The 17,843-nt window shown below is 44.6% G+C and overlaps 1 protein-coding gene across 1 annotated transcript in view; it reads left to right on the forward strand.

Moving 5' to 3' along the window:
- ETV3 (ETS variant transcription factor 3) overlaps window positions 1-16,918 on the forward strand; it is a 33,658-nt gene extending 16,740 nt beyond the window's left edge. Inside the window, exons 4-5 of the mRNA XM_069949802.1 lie at window positions 3,132-3,247; window positions 15,237-16,918. Coding sequence (XP_069805903.1) covers window positions 3,132-3,247; window positions 15,237-16,417 — 1,297 coding nt within the window. The 3' untranslated portion in view covers window positions 16,418-16,918. The remainder of the gene's footprint in view (window positions 1-3,131; window positions 3,248-15,236) is intronic.
- The last annotated feature ends 925 nt before the right edge of the window (window positions 16,919-17,843 follow it).

Raw genomic sequence — 17,843 nt, forward strand, 5'->3', positions numbered from 1 at the left:
TAGATAGGAGATAGATAGATAGATAGATAGGAGAGAGATAGATAGATAGAAGATAGATGATAGATAGATAGATAGATATCTCCATGGCGTGTCTGAGCGCAGTGCCATTTACAGCCCCCCTATAATGTGTTACTAATAGTGTCCCCATAACAGTGCCTTTGTACTGTCACCTATATATAATATAATCTTTACCCATCATTTATACTGTATATTCCTGCACTGTCATCTGTATATACTGTATACCCATCAGTTATACTCTGTGTCCTGTAGGGTTTACGTAGCTGTATACCTGTGTATACAAGTCCTATAGTGTGTACATAGCTTGGGTTGCTGCTCATTAAGTTACTGTACTTTTTTTTTTTTTTAACTTTATTGAAACAAAATATCCCCAGTTTGGCACGGCCAAGTGGGTGTGGCTTGTAAAAAGGGTTGTGGCTTACAAAAGGGGCGTGTCATAATTATCGTTGAATTATCGTTACCGCAGCTACATATGCGATAAACCGCGATATTGATTTAGGCCAATATCGCCCAGCCCTACATAATATATAAGGTTCGTAGTGATGTCATCCAATTTAACCCTACTTGACCACTAGGGACCCCCTGGTGATGGCGTCCCAGACAGCAAGAGGGACTATCCTCCTTTTGTGATGAGTAAGAGGATAGGTTTACTGTCTCCACTGGACTTAAATTTAGGTAGTTTGCAGGTTGAATAGTCCAGTTTTCTTTAGAAGTGTCTCCATGAATAAGCAAGGTTTGGTGCCTGCCTATAGTTGACAGGTGGGCACATACCCCTGCCACCAGTCATCAATCCAGTTTATATACATTTTGACATATGTAGTATATCCTTTTTTTTCTTTAGTGTTTCCCCCAGTTATATTTTGGGGTTTCTCAGGGAAGTATATGTCTTCATAAATTACAGCATGGGTCTTCAAACTGCGGCGCTCCAGCTGTTGCAAAACTACAATTCCCCGGACAGTTAAAGCTTTGGATTTGATAGGGAAATTTAGTATTGCAATAGCTGGAGGGCCGCAGTTTGGAGACCCGTGAGTTACAGTATAAAAAGCCTTGTTCACACTTTCCGAGAATGTCTCTCTGTAATTGTGGATCTGCAATTAGATAAATTTAGGGCCTATTGATTTCTTTGGGGCTATTTACACTATCCGTAATGCACTATATATGAATCATTTGCAGTTTGGAAAAAAATAGACAGTCATGAAAAATTGCTGATTGTGTGAATGAGTTCTATGAGTTCTATTCATGTTCATTCTTCAGCGCCTACAGAGCAGGAGCGCGCGCCTCCCATAGACTCCCATTATGAGCTGGAGGCTAACGGCATTCCGCGGCGGACAATTCCGTCGCGGAATTCCGCTACCTTTCCTCAGTGGGAACGGGGCCTAAGGCTAAGTTCTCAATTCGTTTTGTTTTTTTGTAGAAAAGAATGGGCAATGAAATCAAATAATCGTCCATTCTTTTCTGCGGCATTGCATCGAATTCATCGCTGTGTTCAGACATCGTTATTTTAACGTTCTTTCTTTACAATGGGCCTTAAACTAATGAACATGGCTATTTCCGGACGTTGTTTACGAAACAGCATCTGGAAACAGTGCCCGTACTTTACATGGTAATCAATGGTTAGTTGAATTGTGGGCACACCCAAAAGTGCCCACAATTCAGTTGAAAAAAAAAAATGATCTTGCAGATATAGCAGTTTCTATGCACAGTGTTATACCAAGTGTGAACATAGCCTTAGGGTATGTTCACAGTCAGGAATCCGGGTGGATCACCTGCCGCAGATTCTGCAGCTTGCCCCCTCTCACTGCCGCCGCGGATTCTGCAGCTTGCCACCTTTCACGGCCGTGCGCATTTCCGCCCGTGCCATAGACTCCATTCTATGGTCGGGCGGATTCCGCTGTCCGCCTGAAGAATGAACAGGTTCATTCTTTGGACGGACAGCAGAATCTGGCAGACCATAGAATGAAGTCTATGGCATGGGCGGAAATGTGCGTGGGTGGCGTGTGATCCGCACAAATTCCGTAGTGTGCGCACACCCATATAGTGCAGGCCAGTATGCCTTGGTATCTATTATACGCATACAGAGCATGTGGATGTGTGTGAGGTTGGCAGGGTTTATCAGGAGCTATGTTTATAAGTGGTGATGCACAGTTTTGATGCAACTCTGTCTGTTAAAGGGAACCAATCACGCCGAAAATCCATCTTAAGATAAGGAAACGTGCTGGCACATCACCCAGCACGTTTCCTAAACATCCCCCTGTAACCTCCGTGCCCCCCTCCATCAGTCAGTAATCTTACTTTGAAGAAGTCCCGCGCTGTATGTAAATTTCTGGCAAGTAGTCACGGTGGGCGGATTTAGTCAAGGTGGGCAGGATCGGGTCACAGGTCCTGGGCGTCTGTAATGGCTGTAATCACGCCCAGAGGGGCGTGCTTGAGGTCTGCCTTCCATCCACGTAACCTGGGGGCTTGCGTTTCACGTCGGCGGCGCGCTGAAATCATCCGCACGCAGCGCCGTCATCTTCCGGAGTCCGCGCATGCGCAGTACGTCGGCGGCGTCTCCCGCTGTGCTGCGCTTGCGCGGACTACAAAAGACGTCTGCGCTGCGTGCAGATGATGTCAGCGCGCCGCCGACGTGATACGCAAGCCGCCGGGTCACGTGGATGGAAGGCAGACCTCAAGCACGCCCCTCTGGGCCTGATTACAGCCATTACAGACGCCCAGGACCTGTGACTAAATCCGCCCACCGTGACTACTTGCCAGAAATTTACGTACAGCGCGGGACTTCTTCAAAGTAAGATTACTGAATGATGGAGGGGGGCACGGAGGTTACAGGGGGATGTTTAGGAAACGTGCTGGGTGATGTGCCAGCACGTTTCCTTATCTTAAGATGGATCTTCGGCATGATTGGTTCCCTTTAAAGTATGTGTGTTTAAAAAAAAATAAAATAATTCAGAACGTTTAGGAACCATTAATCCTTATGGCTGATATTTTAAAATGTGTTTAAAGTAATGCAGCACACTTTAACTGGGGCAAATTTATTAATTATGTAACCACTGTTGTGGTAGCTTATCCTACCAGTGTTCTTATTGGATAACTAACCTGTTAATTTTTCATAACAGGTATTACTACAACAAGAGGATTCTCCATAAAACTAAGGGAAAGAGGTTTACCTACAAATTCAACTTCAACAAGTTGGTCATGCCCAACTACCCGTTCATCAATATAAGGCCTGGTGGTAAGATTAAGGGGTTTTCTAAAGTTTACCTCTAGTTATGAGTGTGGATGTATCTTATGCCATCTGAAACTGAAGGAAAGGTGCTACGGTCACCTAAGCTTTAAAGGGAATCTCTTAGGTCTGTAGCAGGTACAGGGCTGCAGATAGGGAGATGATACAAATAATGCATTTGTCTTTGCTGATGGCCCTTGACAGTTATAAAACTGCATCTTTTTTTTTCTTGGAAGTGCCACACAAATTATGCTAAACCACAGTATGCACACCTCCACCCCTACCTCTCCCATGGCTGACTAATTGTCGTATGGAGGCTTAGCCCTCTGCTTCGAGCAGTCACAACACTGACGGTTTGGAAAGAAAGAGGCATGTATCCTGTTGTCTCATTTTCATTTCTGTTGCACTTCCAAGGGAAAATGAAGTTTCATAACTCTGCAAATGGCCACCAGCAAAGACAAAGACTTCACCTGTTTTGGTTGGTTAAAAGTGTTATCCAGCATTAGAAAAGATGGCCACTTCCAGAGACAGCCCCACTCTTGTCTTCAGTTTGGGCATGGCTGTGCAACTCTCTTCCAATTAAGTGATTGGAGCTTAACTGCAAATTGTCTCCACCACAAAGTGGCCATGTTTTTCTAATGCTAGATAACTACTTTAAGGTCTGAAAGCTGAGCATGAACAGGGAAAAAACCCTTCTCAGTTGTGTCTGTGCAAGAGATGGCCTCTATAGATTTTCCGTGGAATCCTTTTCCTGCAACAAAAAGAGAAGCTCCTGGCTTAATGCTTTCCCATTTATTTCATTTGTTAATGACTGACTCTTTCAAGACCATTAGAAAAAAATCAGTAATTTGAGAGTTGTCATTATCAGTTTGATAGACAGTTTGTTGTGTAAATTTTCTGTAAATGCCAGGTGGCAACTATTACAGCCTCCTTAGATGGTATTGCGAACTTGGCTAACAGTTAAAAATGTTGAACTTTTTTAAATTTAACAAACTTGCAACTTTGTTTAATAAATATGGGCCTACATCTCTATGCATCTACACTATATTCACCAACCAGACTGCTGTTAGGTCAGAGTGGTGGTGGACAATGATCTGTCAACAATGGGGGGGGGGGGGGGGGGGGGGGGGGCAGGCATATCAGGAAGAGGCTGCATGTTTGCTAAAAATTTACAAAAATGTTTGACTACTAATTTAACTAGATTAGTTGACACTGGAATACCCCTTTTATTGGTCCTGTAGGAGGGCTCATATGGCCTTTATGACAGTATGGCTAATTATGCTATCTAAGAAGTAAAGTATGTCCGTGCTAGTTGAAGAATTCTAAAACACATATTTGTATATCCCCCGCACATGACTCCAGAGTTCATGCTAATTATGCCATCTTTTAGGGCACGTTCACCCGTACCGGATCCGCAGCGGATTTCTCGCTGCGTATTTGCAGCGAGACCCACTGCGAATCCCTGCCCAGTTAACTCTATGTGCAGACAAACTTGCAGCTGGATGCACATCCCGCTGCAAGTTTGTCTGCAGCCCGCCCTGTTAACCCCCGGCAGCCGGAGCTTATACATCACCTGCTCCGGCTTGCTTCAGGGCTCCCGGTGTCTTCACGTTCCACTCAGCCAATCAGTTCGCTGCTGTGGGAAGTGCCGAGAGCCCAGGCTGTGGAAAACTCGCAGTGGGATGTGCATCCTGCTGCGACTTTGTCTCCCCATAGACTGTACCGGGCAGGGATCCGTAGTGGGTCTCGCTGCGAATTAGCAGCGAGAAATCCGCTGTGGATCGGGTACGTGTGAACGTACCCTTAGCCTTTGAGATATAAAAAAAAATAAAAGGATTAAAGGACAAGTGCCATGAAAAACGTTTTCCCAGTAATTGAAGCACATTATAAAGTTATAGAACTCTGTAATATGCTTCAATCACCTATCTGCCTCCCTTCCCTGTCTTTTCCCCCCTCCACCCCCCACCAGGAAGTGTCCTAACTCACACAGACCTGATTACTGTCGTCACCGTCACCAGGCAGCTCCTTCATGTGAGGATGAGTCCTCAGCAGGAGGGCTGGACTAGGTCCTGTTAAAGCTGTCCCCCCTCCTTGTCAGGTGACTCTGCTTGCTCAGCTTATCTTCTCTAGTGACATGACTCCTTCACTGAGTCCACAGCAGCAGGAGAGAGGGTATGAGGGGAGGGGGAAGCTGCCTATGTGCCGGAGTCAGTCAGAAGATAAGCAAGTGAGATTTGACAAGTGATGGCTTGCAGTTGTTCAGCCAATGGGAGCTGAGCAAGCCTGTCACCTGACAAGGCAGGGGAGGGGGGAGGCTAGTGTAAAAGGAGAAGGAGCTGAGAGAAGAGCTTGGTGACGGTGACGACAGTAATCAGGTCTGTGTGAGTTAGGACACATCCTGCTGGGGGTTGGAGGGGGAGAAAGGTGATTGAAGCATATTACAGAGTTGTATAACTTTGTAATGTGCTTCAATTACTGGGAAAAAGTTTTTCATGGCACTTGTCCTTAAGTTCAAATACATTCACATCTTGCGCTTGTTTAGTATACAATTCTTTTACACGTCTATCTATCGAAAGGCAGGTCCGTGCACCCCAGAGTTGTTACCTAGCAGTCCGATAAGTAATAAAAAGGTGGATGTTATATCACAAAATTAAAGCTATTCCTTCTGATGGAGATGCTGTGATGTGGTCAGCCTGGGGCACTGAAAGGTCCCGGTCTCAGGCCTTTTTGTAAGACACAAAATTAACTTCCAAGTACCAATTGTGGAATCAACCTCTTGCTTCACAGAACAAACACCTCTTCCTTATTGGTTTGCCACTGACTTGACTTGAGCACTTCTCTTTTTGAAATTCTGTGAACTTCAATGGAATTTCCCTGCTTTAAGATTCTTAGTACTGTAACTATTCAGCAAATCTGCTGTAAGAGCTGTTGATGATGAAGCTTTGACTGTCAGGAATATTTTTTTTCTTTTGTTTGTACCAACTTTTATTGAATAACAAGGGATACAGAAAAAGTAAAGGACATGTACAGAATGTGTATAACTTGTAATAGATAACATGGTAGCTTAATAAGATATTTTTACCCAGACGCCCTATGACAGCACCCCTGGAGAGGACCTCCCACCGCTTGACAGGAAACCTGAGAAGATAAAAGCTGACACACCTCTCCACACCTTCAGTTCAGGTTTCCTGTCCTGAGGATAGGAGGCCTCAGAAGAGCCCATCCTGGGTGAAGATGGCACATCCATACCTTCGTGGCTGCAGGTCCCCCGTGGTTAGATCTCAGATAGTGGGGCTCCCTGGAGGCAGAAGTCTGTCCGCGGACAGCAGCCGGATAAGTCTGGGTCCGAGATCCCTGGAGGGTGCTGAGAGCTCCTGCGGTTCCTGGGGGGTCTCCGCTTCCGGGTGGGGGTCTTCCGGGGGCTGTGTTTCGGGTAGGCCGTGACTGTCCCGCCAGCCCACTCATGGGGCGCATTGCGCCATGCTCGGAATGCCGCTGACGGCACTTCCGGGTCACGTGACGTGCGTGCGTACGCACGCGTCATGACGTCAGACGCCGCGTACCTGTCCGGCGTGACGCGTCGTGCGCGGCGCTGGCGGATGACGTCAGACGCCGGGACGCCGCATCCAGCAGCTGTGGAGGGGCGGTCCAGGTGCTTATAGGGCCAGGAGCACTCCAGCACTTCGTCCATACTCCTAGGCGTCCAGGAGAAGGACTCACCCAGCCAGCCTACCGTTTTCCGGAGATAACAACCTGCCTTGCCGACGCTATGTCTGAAAGTTCGGGCAGGAGGGATCGAGGACGCCGTGAGAGGTCATCCAAGTCTTCAAGGGACCGTGACACGGTACCGGTGGGACGATGGGACATGTTGGTGAGAGTATTCCCCCCTCTTTTGTCTTATATTGCTAATTTGGCATTACATTATTGCTTTATAGGCATCTGATAGATCCCATAGGAAGAGATCATCTAAACACCATCATAAAGAGTGGGGAATGTGGAAATTTGCTGCCAGATGATTATTCCAGATCACTTTGCCAATATTGTGTGGATAAGTTAGTGGCTCAGGAGGCCTCTTCCCTGGCGGATAACTTAAAGCAAGTGGTCAGGGATGAAGTGCAGCTTTCCCTGAGAAATCTAGGATTTGATAGACCAGCTGCAGAAACCCCACTCATTGCTCCTGTATATTCATTAACCTCTGAACCTCCAATAACTCCAAGTGAGGATCAGGAGGAAGGAGAAGTGCATTTAATCTCTTCTAATGATGATCAGGAGCAGCCTTCCACTTCTAGAGCCCTCTGTCCTACAGAAGACACTGAACAGCTTATTAAAGCAATCAGATCCTCGATGAATATAGTAGAGGAAGAGGTGTCGGTGTCACCTGAGGATGCTTTATATGAGGGGTTAGCCCCCAAAAAGATGCATGCCTTCTCTATTCACAAAAGTATTAAAGCATTAATTGACAACGAGTGGCAGAACCCAGACCGGAAATTTTTCATTCCCCGGTATTATAAAAGAAAATATCCCTTTGAGGAAGGTGAATGTAGCTCGTGGAATAAAGCCCCGGCTATTGATGCACCTGTGGCGAAAATGGCGAGATCTAATTCCGCAAGAAGAGCACTCTGGCTCAAAGCATGGAAGGGAGATGTAGCTGCAAAGGGAAAATTATGTGGTATTCCATGTAATGGAGAATTATTATTTGGTCCTGTTCTAGACTCTCGGAAAAGGCATCAGACAAGAAGAAATTCCCAGCTCCCCCCAAACAGGAGTCCTTTCGTGGCAGAAGACAATCCAGGAGGCCCTTTCGTTCAAACCAGGACAACAGGAAATTCAGAGTGCCGGGGAAAGGTAGAGGTTTCCTGTTTAACTCCAAAGACGATAGATCTAAACCCCCTCAACAATGACGGGATGCAGGTGGGGGGGCGCCTGTCTTTTTTTTGCCCAGGCCTGGAGGGAAATATCTCCCAGTCCTTGGGTTCTAAATACAATTTCTTCTGGTCTGCTTCTGGAGTTCAGAAGCCCACCAGTAGACAAATTCCTCCCCACCAGAATCTTGTCAGATCGGACAAAACAAACTATTATAGAGGAAGAAGTTTTGTCGATGATCAAGAAGAATGTTTTGATCCCAGTTCCTCCATCACAACACCAGCAGGGGTTTTATTCCCCGCTGTTCTTGGTAAAAAAACCAAATGGCTCTTACAGAGTCATCATAAACCTAAAAGGTCTCAACAAGTTCCTCCTATACAAGAGATTCCGTATGGAGACCTTGAAGCCCACAATAAATTTGTTGTCCCCACACTGCGTCATGGCGTCAATAGATCTGGAGGACGCATACTATCATGTTCCCATCCATCCGATACATCAAAGATTTCTCAGGGTGGCAGTGTGTATAGCGGGAAAGTGGACTCACCTCCAGTACAGAGCCCTGCCATTTGGAGTATCTCAGGCGCCAAGAGCCTTCATGAAGATTGTGGCAGATATGACATCTTATATCAGAAAACAAGATATCCTCATAGTACCATACCTGGACGACTTCCTGCTGATAGCAGACTCAATTCCTCGTCTTCAGGCCCAGATCCAGCTAGTATCGGACATTGTCAGGAGATTAGGGTGGAACATAAAACCTGAAGAAATCAAATCTATGTCCCTCCAGGCAGTGTGTATTTCTGGGCACTCTATTGGACTCAGAGACAGTTTTCCCTTCTCCCTCCTCCAAAGAGAGAGGTAGTTATCAGAAGAGCAGAAGAACTTTCTCTGCCCAAAACCGGTGTTAAGACATGCAATGTCGGTGTTGGGGCTACTTACATCATGTATCCAATCAGTTCTCTGGGCTCAATCCAGAACCAGAGCCTTACAATGGGACGTTCTTCAGGCATGGAATGGCAGTCAGCAGACGCTAAACAAGACCTTCCACTTATCCTCAAAAGCAAGGATAAGTCTTCGTTGGTGGATGGACCCCAGAAATCTGGAGAGAGGGGTAAGATGGTCACCTACACAACAACTAAGACTAACAACGGACGCCAGCCCCTGGGGCTGGAGAGCACACCTGGACAATACCTTTACCCAGGGCAGTTGGCCTCCTCATCTCAGACAGCAGACTTCCAATTTCAAAGAACTGTATGCAATCTTTCAAGCCCTACAAGACCTAGTGCTTTTAGTGTCCTCAAAGGATGTCTTAGTATACTCAGACAACACCACAGCTGTCTCTTACATAAACAAACAAGGGGGGACACGCTGCCAGACCCTCATGCAACTTTCAGCCCAAATTTTCCTGTTCGCAGAACAACATCTACTATCACTAACAGCAGTTCATCTCAGGGGGGACCAAAAAATCCAGGCGGACTTCTTAAGCAGAGTGAAAATAACCCAATCAGAGTGGTCTCTCAGCGAGGAGGTGTTTCAACAGATCACCAGCAGATTCATGCCTCCAACAGTCGACTTATTTGCAACCAGGGCGAACAGGAAAGTCAAAAAGTTCGTCTCCCTCAGGCCAGGAGACTGCCCAGCGGCAGTAGACGCACTTTCTCAGAGTTGGAAAGGAGAGATAGCTTATGCCTTCCCCCCCCCCCCTCAACCTGATCCCCAGAGTCCTGAGAAAGATAATAGAGGACAGAGCTCAAGTCATTCTCATAGCTCCGTTTTGGCCGAAGAGGCCCTGGTTCACGCTGCTAAGAAAGTTGTCAGTCGCCCAACCATGGATTCTCCCAGAGAAGAATCTCCTCTCCCAGGGCCCAGTACAGCACCCGGTCTGTCCACACTTGCACTTGACTGCATGGATGCTGAAAGGCTAATCCTCAGAGGTAGGGGCCTCACAGACGATGTCATAAATACTATGCTAGCAAGTAGGAAAGAAGTCACTTCTTCAATCTATTTAAGAACATGGAGGGCCTTTTTAAAATTTTCTCAGGGAAAACAAGACCCCTTAGGGGAACCTAACATCCCATTAATTCTTAGCTTCCTGCAGGCAGGGCTGGATACAAATTTAAAACCTAGCACCCTCAAGGTTCAGATTTCAGCCCTAAGTACATTCCTAAACCATAAGCTAGCAGATAACCTACTAATTAAAAGATTCATCACAGGGGCAGTCAGGTTAAATCCATCAGTTAGAGTCACTATTCCCCCATGGGATCTAAACCTAGTCCTCAAGGCCTTAACCAAACCTCCATTTGAACCATTAGAGTCTTTATCATTAAAAATGTTAACTCTTAAACTCACCTTTCTTTTAGCTATTACCTCTGCTAGGAGAGTTAGTGAACTCCAGGCATTATCAGCCTTTCCTCCTCACACCATTATCCTGGAGGATAGAGTAACAATGAAAACCCTTCCATCCTTTCTTCCTAAAGTGGTATCTGAATTCCATAAAAACCAGAATATTATTCTCCCGTCCTTTTGTGACAGACCCAAAAATGATGGAGAAAGAAACTTTCATAATTTAGATGTCAGGAGATGCTTGATACATTACTTAGAGTCTACCAAGGACTTTAGAAAATCAGAGAATCTACTAGTTCAGTTCTCAGGCAAGAACAAAGGGACTTTAGCTTCCAAACCTACTATTAGTAGGTGGATTAAGGATACGATTTCACTAGCCTATACTTCTCAAGGGAAAGACCCGCCTGCATACTTTTCCGCACACTCCACTAGGGCGGTAGCCACATCTTGGGCAGAGAGAGCAGACGCTTCTCTAGATCAGATCTGTAGGGCTGCAACATGGTCTTCTCCTCACACTTTTCTTCGTCACTACAGACTCCAACTGAATCCTCTTTCTGACCTATCCTTTGGGCGCAAGGTTCTTTCTGCTGTTGTCCCACCCTAAATTTATATATTTACTTGCTTATCCTCCAGGGGTGCTGTCATAGGGCGTCTGGGTAAAACCAGAATTACTTACGGTAATGATGTTTCCATAAGCCCATGACAGCACCCCTCCGGTATACCCACCCTAATTAATCTTACTTTTTCCTTATGGGTTTCTCTTTCTATTTTTCTTCCATTTTTCTATATAATATCATATGATATGTCTGCTCTGCTGGAGTACTTTTATATGAACTGAAGGTGTGGAGAGGTGTGTCAGCTTTTATCTTCTCAGGTTTCTTGTCAAGCGGTGGGAGGTCCTCTCCAGGGGTGCTGTCATGGGCTTATGGAAACATCATTACCGTAAGTAATTCTGTTTTTTTCTAAGACCTCTTCTGCACAGGCATCAGGTGCCCCATTAATTCCTCCAACCTGTAGATGTTTAAAGTGTCACTGTCGTTATAACTTTTAAAACGTAAATTTAACAGGGGATGTGAAATAAAGTAAGTTTTGCAATTAACATTTATACATATTTATAGTCACGGCTCATGGTGTCCATCAATCTCATGACTGCCTTTGCTGTGAATGCGCAAATGACCTGGAAAACATGGGACTTCCTGTGTTTAAACTCTTTGGGGGGGAAAGTCTGAACACAGGAAGTGCCATGTTTTTTTTTATTTAATATCTCTGTATACCAGTCAGTGTGGGTGGCTGAGCACTTTTTCTGCACCTCAGAATTACTATCCTAGCTGCCATAAGCAGGACATAATTGAGGCCCCCAGCAGGGGATTTGCGGGACATAGAGATGCATGCACTTCCGTGATTGTTGTAATAAGTGACACCACCTAGCTTCAATAGTCGTGTAAAGGTGGACAAGATCACCAGATGTGGGACAGTGTACCCCTAGCCTTCCCACATCGCATGTTTGTTTCCACCCCCATTTGAAAACTTTAAATCTTCCAGTCCTAATTAGCTGCTGTATGCCCTGCAGGAATTTTTCTTTTCAGTCCGACACAGTCCTCTTTGTTGCCACCTCTGTTTGTGACATTAACTGTCCAAAGAAAAAAAGGCTTTCTACAGAGGTGAAGGTAGGGAGCACAGTTTTAGACTGTAAAGAACACAGCATTTTCTGCAGAGCATACAGCAGCTAAGTACTGGGAGACCTAGGATTTTTGAATTGAAGTAAACTACAAACCTATATAACTTTACCAGTTGGTTTGAAACACAAAAAAAACCTACCAGAGCACCCCTTTAAAGGAGTGGTCTGACCAAGAAAAGGGAAATTAGTTAAATTAATCGCCGATTTGGAAATTAATATTCGTAGCTACACTGGATGGCTGTACACCTTTCAGAAATTGTTCGGCAATCGGTAACCTCTCCTATCTCCCTCGTACACAGGAACCTTTAGCATGGGTGAGCGTTCCTCTATTCTCTATGAGGAGCCAGAAAGCCAGGGCTGGGAGAGAGTCATGAGAGGAAGTAAAAGATCATCCACATACGCTGAACACTTATAGATCTGGTTTTAGACAAATCTAATCATTATAAGGGTCTGAGTGCATTGAGAAAAAGATGTTTCATACAGAGAACATGTTATAAGGGGAATGAGGCATCCCTGTCTGGTACTGTTGCCTATCCTTTGGCGTTATGGTAGAAGGCCCAAGCAGATATTTAAGCAGCACCAGTAATGCAATGTCAGAGGCAGAGTGCTTGTCTTACCGGACTGGACCTAGGTCCGTAATAGGATATCCAAAAAATGGAGAGGAGACAGCACATCCAAAGGAAATCTTCACTTTAATCACACTAGTGCAACGTTTCGGCTATACAACCAGCCTTTCTCAAGCAGTGAGAAAGGCTGGTTGTATAGCCGAAACGTTGCACTGGTGTGATTAAAGTGAAGATTTCCTTTGGATGTGCTGTCTCCTCTCCATTTTTTGGATATGGTAGAAGGCCAGTATACTGTGCCGCATAATCACTCCCAAGCCTATCTGAGTCAGAGAGGCCCCCAGGAAGCCCCAACTGACCTTATTGAAAGCCTTCTCATCAAGTGATAGCAATGTGAGAGGCTCATGCTGCTATTGGGCATGGTTGATGATAGAGAAGACCCTCCAGAGTGTTATCTCATCCTTTTAAATGAATCCTGTTTTATCAGGGTGGATCAGAGGTCTCAAGAGGCCCACCAGACTGTCCACAAGTAGTTTGGAAAAGAGTCTGTTATACTATTAAGTGATGTGTAATGTTAGAAAGTGCAGTTTGATTAAAAACCACCAAATTGTTCAGTTTAAAATCTTACATAGTCTACATTATCATCTGTGGGGCTATACAGTATTTTGGATTAATAAGTAATTGTACTCCCTGCAAGGAGAACTATTTGTAGTGTTTTGTTTTTTTGGGGGTTTTTTTTTTGTGGAAAATAAAATAAAAATTTAACAAAAAAAGTGGTGTGTAAATTGGGGATCAGGTAAGAGAATTTTGCTATATAGTAGTGTTGAGTAGAAACGAGCGTATTTACAGTACTAGCTAAGCGCTTCACTAGGCTCTGCTGTCAGCTTGTCAGCTGCTGCCTTTGTACTGTTTGCTGCTCCTTTCCTGGTGCCTGGAAACTGGGAGAACTTTCAGAGGAATGGATCCAGCTTTTCCATGCACCAAGAGTGGCACAGAGTTCCAAGGCAGCTGGCTGCCAAGCCAAGCGCTTTGCTAATACTTCAAATTTGCTCTTGCCTAGTGTTGAGTGGATCTGTCAAAATATTTGCGTTCGGCCATGTTATCCAAACCCCAACACTCGACGTTTGATTCCCCTTGGCTGCTAAAGTGGGGTGCCGCCATAGGGAATCCTGGAAAACATGTATACAGGGGGTTCACACTGAAGAATATGTGAGGAATTGAAGAGAAATCCGCTCTAAATTCCTCCCGTAGAATATGTACATTGAATGGAATTTTCATTCTGTTGTTCACACTGCAGAATTTCCTGCCACAGATCTACTTTCCGCCCAAAGAATTAAACGTCAATTCTTTGGACGGATTTTGCTAAAGCAATCTAATAGAAGTCGATGAGGGTTTGAATTCTGCTTGAATTCTTCCAGAGCTGATTAGGCGAGGAATTTCAAGTAGAAAACTTTCCTCTTCAATTCCTCGCCTATTTCTCAGTGTGAACCCACCCTAAGGTGGCATCTAACTTCTGCAGCTGCGGGTTGTCAAACAAGGAGCATTAGGCTTTGGATAATGTTGCCAAACACAAACCTTTTGACAGATCCGCTCTACACTACTGTATAGCTGTCAAGGCAGGCTTTGAGATGGTTGCTGTGATCTTTATGGGAGAAAGGCTTGTCTAAGATGGAGCATAATCTAGGAAGGCTGCCAAACACAAATGCTTTTTGTCTTCCTTACATTCACTAGAGCATCTCTATACGCAAACTTTGCAGAAGCTGCTCTGCGTGATCAGATCAGAACGGCATGAGATTCATAACTTTATGAATACGAAGTACAAGTGCTTCAAGCAATTGTATTTTAAGACGTTCTCAATGTGGGGGAACAAACCAGGATGTTGTGGCAAAAGCACAAACCTACATGCCCTCCATTCAGACCCTTTCTGTCTCCCAATCTTAACTGACTGAGGGCCCTATTACACCAACAGATTGACAGATTTTTTTTTTCTAAACCAAAGCCAGGAATGGATTTCTAAAGATGAGAAACCTTAGTCTTTCCTTTTCCTTTATTACCTGTTCTCTGTCTATCTGACAGATTTCTTTGAGCCAAAGCCAGGAACAGACTATAATCTGTTGTAATAGGTCCCTGAGGATATTCTCAAAGCCTTTGCATTACTCACGCTCGCCTGTATAGTTTACTCTCTTCCTTAGCTACTTGCCACAGCCCCATCCCATCTGCCACACATTAATCCCTTTTGAGATTGGCACCTTGTTGAATAAGGACACAATGCAAGATACATTTCAGGGCTTGTCATTTCTGGGTGGCTGAAAATATAAAGTCTGAGGTACAACAGATCACGTAATAGTTTACCAAGTCTAATTTGGCATTGAGCCACGGGCACAAAAAGGTTCGAGTTCTTCTCCCGTTTTTACTACCATAATTCTTAAAAGTGATGATGAACACGTTAGTGAATGAAAATAGATGTAATAAGTGTCTTATCTTTTTCATTTAGTGCTTTAAATACCCTTGCCTTGGAGTTATAACTTACATCTCTACTACTTTTTTACAGGCGCTGTTCCTCAGAGTGCTCCACCGGTCCCCACAGCCTCCTCCCATTTCCACTTCTCGTCTTTAGATTCCCCAAATGACGATGGACATGTGAATCACTTTACTGGAAGCTCCTCTGCACAGTCCAGCAGGGAATCGTTAAGTGATAATGAGCGTAAACAAATTCCTTCAGAACCTGAAGATGCCCACTCAGAGTGGCGTCGAGGTTCAGACCATATGTCTTCTCGGAGTACTATCAGTACAGGGCCCCATGGCCTACCAAAGCATAAATCTGACCTCACGCTTCCAGTTTTTTCAATGCCTGGCATGTACCCAGATGCCCACAGTCCTTTTGCTATCTCTCCTCTCCATGGGCGTGGAGGGCTTATGAGCTTACCAATCTCTCCTGCCCTGTCCCTTACTCCAACAGTCTTTTCTTACAGTCCTTCACCTGGGCTAAGCCCTGCTTTCCAAAGCGGCAGCTGCTTTAACTTCAACCCAGAAGAGATGAAACACTACCTGCAGGCCCAAGCCTGCTCCGTATTTAACTACCACTTGAGTCCACGGACTTTACCAAGATTTCCCAGTTTCATGATGCCACCACCACATCGTCCCTTTCCACCTGAAGAGCAACCATCCTTCCCCATTAAGTTACAGCCGCCTCCAATGGGTCGCAAAAATAAAGAGCGATCAGAGAGTTCTGAAGAAAAACACACAGCTCCTCCACAACCTCCTCTTCCACCTGTGAAAGTTGAACCAGAGTCTGAGGAAGATCTAATTTCTGACGAGGAGTGCGGAGACTATGTGCAGGGAGAAAATTCGGATAGTGAATCTGAAGCAGAAACGCATTCTCCTAAACTAGACACTGAGAAGAGTGGACATCTTTTTGTGAAACCTGCAGCCCCTTGGTTACAGTTCTCTACCAATTCAGCAAGGATTAGTTATCCTAAGGAGGGTACAGAAAGTCATCCCGAGGCTAGTGAGAAGGCAGTAAAGGATCCTGCAAGTGAAACTACTGTGGTAGAAAAGAAGGAAGACTCTCTACCACCAAAACTGCGCCTTAAACGTCTCTGGAACGGGGATCGTCAGGCAGATGTCATTGATGATAGAGAGTGCAGAAAAGTTAGCTGCATAATCAATGGGTGTCTGTCCTCTGCTCTGTCAGTAGAAACAAATGCTGTAACTGCTGCAGCAGACTCCTAGTAGTGAAATGAAATCTGATCCTTTTTTTTTTTTTATGATGTATTCTATTTATGTGGCATTGCTGCAGAAAAGGTTGAGGTTGAAGGTTTTGTTAATTCCCAAGCTTCCTTTTCCATTGCAGGTGATTTTGATTTAACTAGAAATATATATTTCCTTTTTTTTTTTATCTTTTTGTATTTTTGCTTGGAAAACCAATACCTCTTGAATATGGGAGGGGTGCTTCATCTTTACATCCTGTTTTTGTTTATTTTTACAAAAAAAAAAAAATGGTGATAGTGCATCTTATTTCACTTGAAAGTTTATTAAGTGAAACTTTTTTTTTAATCGAAATTGCCCCAAAGGTTTTAGCATACGGGTTGCTTTTAATGGATTCAGGGTTCTGCACTTGTAACTAGTTTTTGTTAAAAAAAAAAAAAAAAAAAAAAGGGGGGGGTTTCTTTGTTGTAAAATTTTACACTACAACATAGGTTGTAGGGCTAGGGAACTGCAAGTATGTGAGTGTGGGAGTAAGGCTGCATTTCCACGTTCCGTGATCCTGATGGATCACGGACGTGGAATGCCAGTACCGGAGTCCCCCTGCGCCCGGACAGCATCTGTAATTAGATGCTGGGAGCGGGGGAGACTGTATTCATAAGCGCTGCGCTGTAATGAATCAGCCGCGCGGTGCTGTTACTACAGCGCGGCGCTTATGAATACAGTCTCTCCCGCTCCCAGCATCTAATTACAGATGCTGTCCGGGCGCAGGGGGACTCCGGTACATGCATTCCACGTCCGTGATCCGTTAGGATTACGGAACGTGGGAATGCAGCCCTAGGGTACTATTACACGAAGCAATTTTTTTGACGATAAACTAACTCAAGCGGCCGTTATGGCAAACGACCTCAAAGCGTTCACACAAATACATGGAATGATGATCGTTATTGAGTTCGTCCTGTTGTCGCCACTGTGTTTGCCGCTACTGCAAACGACTTCTTATTACACGTGAACGATTTGGAAACAATCAAAAATAGGTCCAAATTCTATTAAACAACCAACGATTTCTCGTTTAATCGTTGGCTGCTATTACACTAAACGATTATCGAACGATTTAACGATTTTTCAAACGATAATCGTTCCGTGTAATACCACGGTAGGGCTGGTTTCACACTGGGGCCTTTTTTTTTTTAAACAAACTGGTGTAATTGTGTGGATAAAAACGCATCAGTCAACCACATTTTTATGTACGCTAAAAATACATTTTAATTTTGTAGTTTTTTTTTTTTTTTTTTTTTTTTTTTTCTTAATATAAGTCAATAGAATAACAGGTGCACACAAATCAGTTTTTCCAAATGGATGAAGAAAACAGACTCCTAAAAATGTGAACCTAGCCTAAATTAAGTTTCTGTCGTAATATAATTCTTAAACCCTATTGTGATGTACTGGATGA

This window comes from Dendropsophus ebraccatus, chromosome 13 (genome assembly GCF_027789765.1).
Source record: "Dendropsophus ebraccatus isolate aDenEbr1 chromosome 13, aDenEbr1.pat, whole genome shotgun sequence".
NCBI classification, from domain to species: Eukaryota; Metazoa; Chordata; class Amphibia; order Anura; family Hylidae; genus Dendropsophus; species Dendropsophus ebraccatus.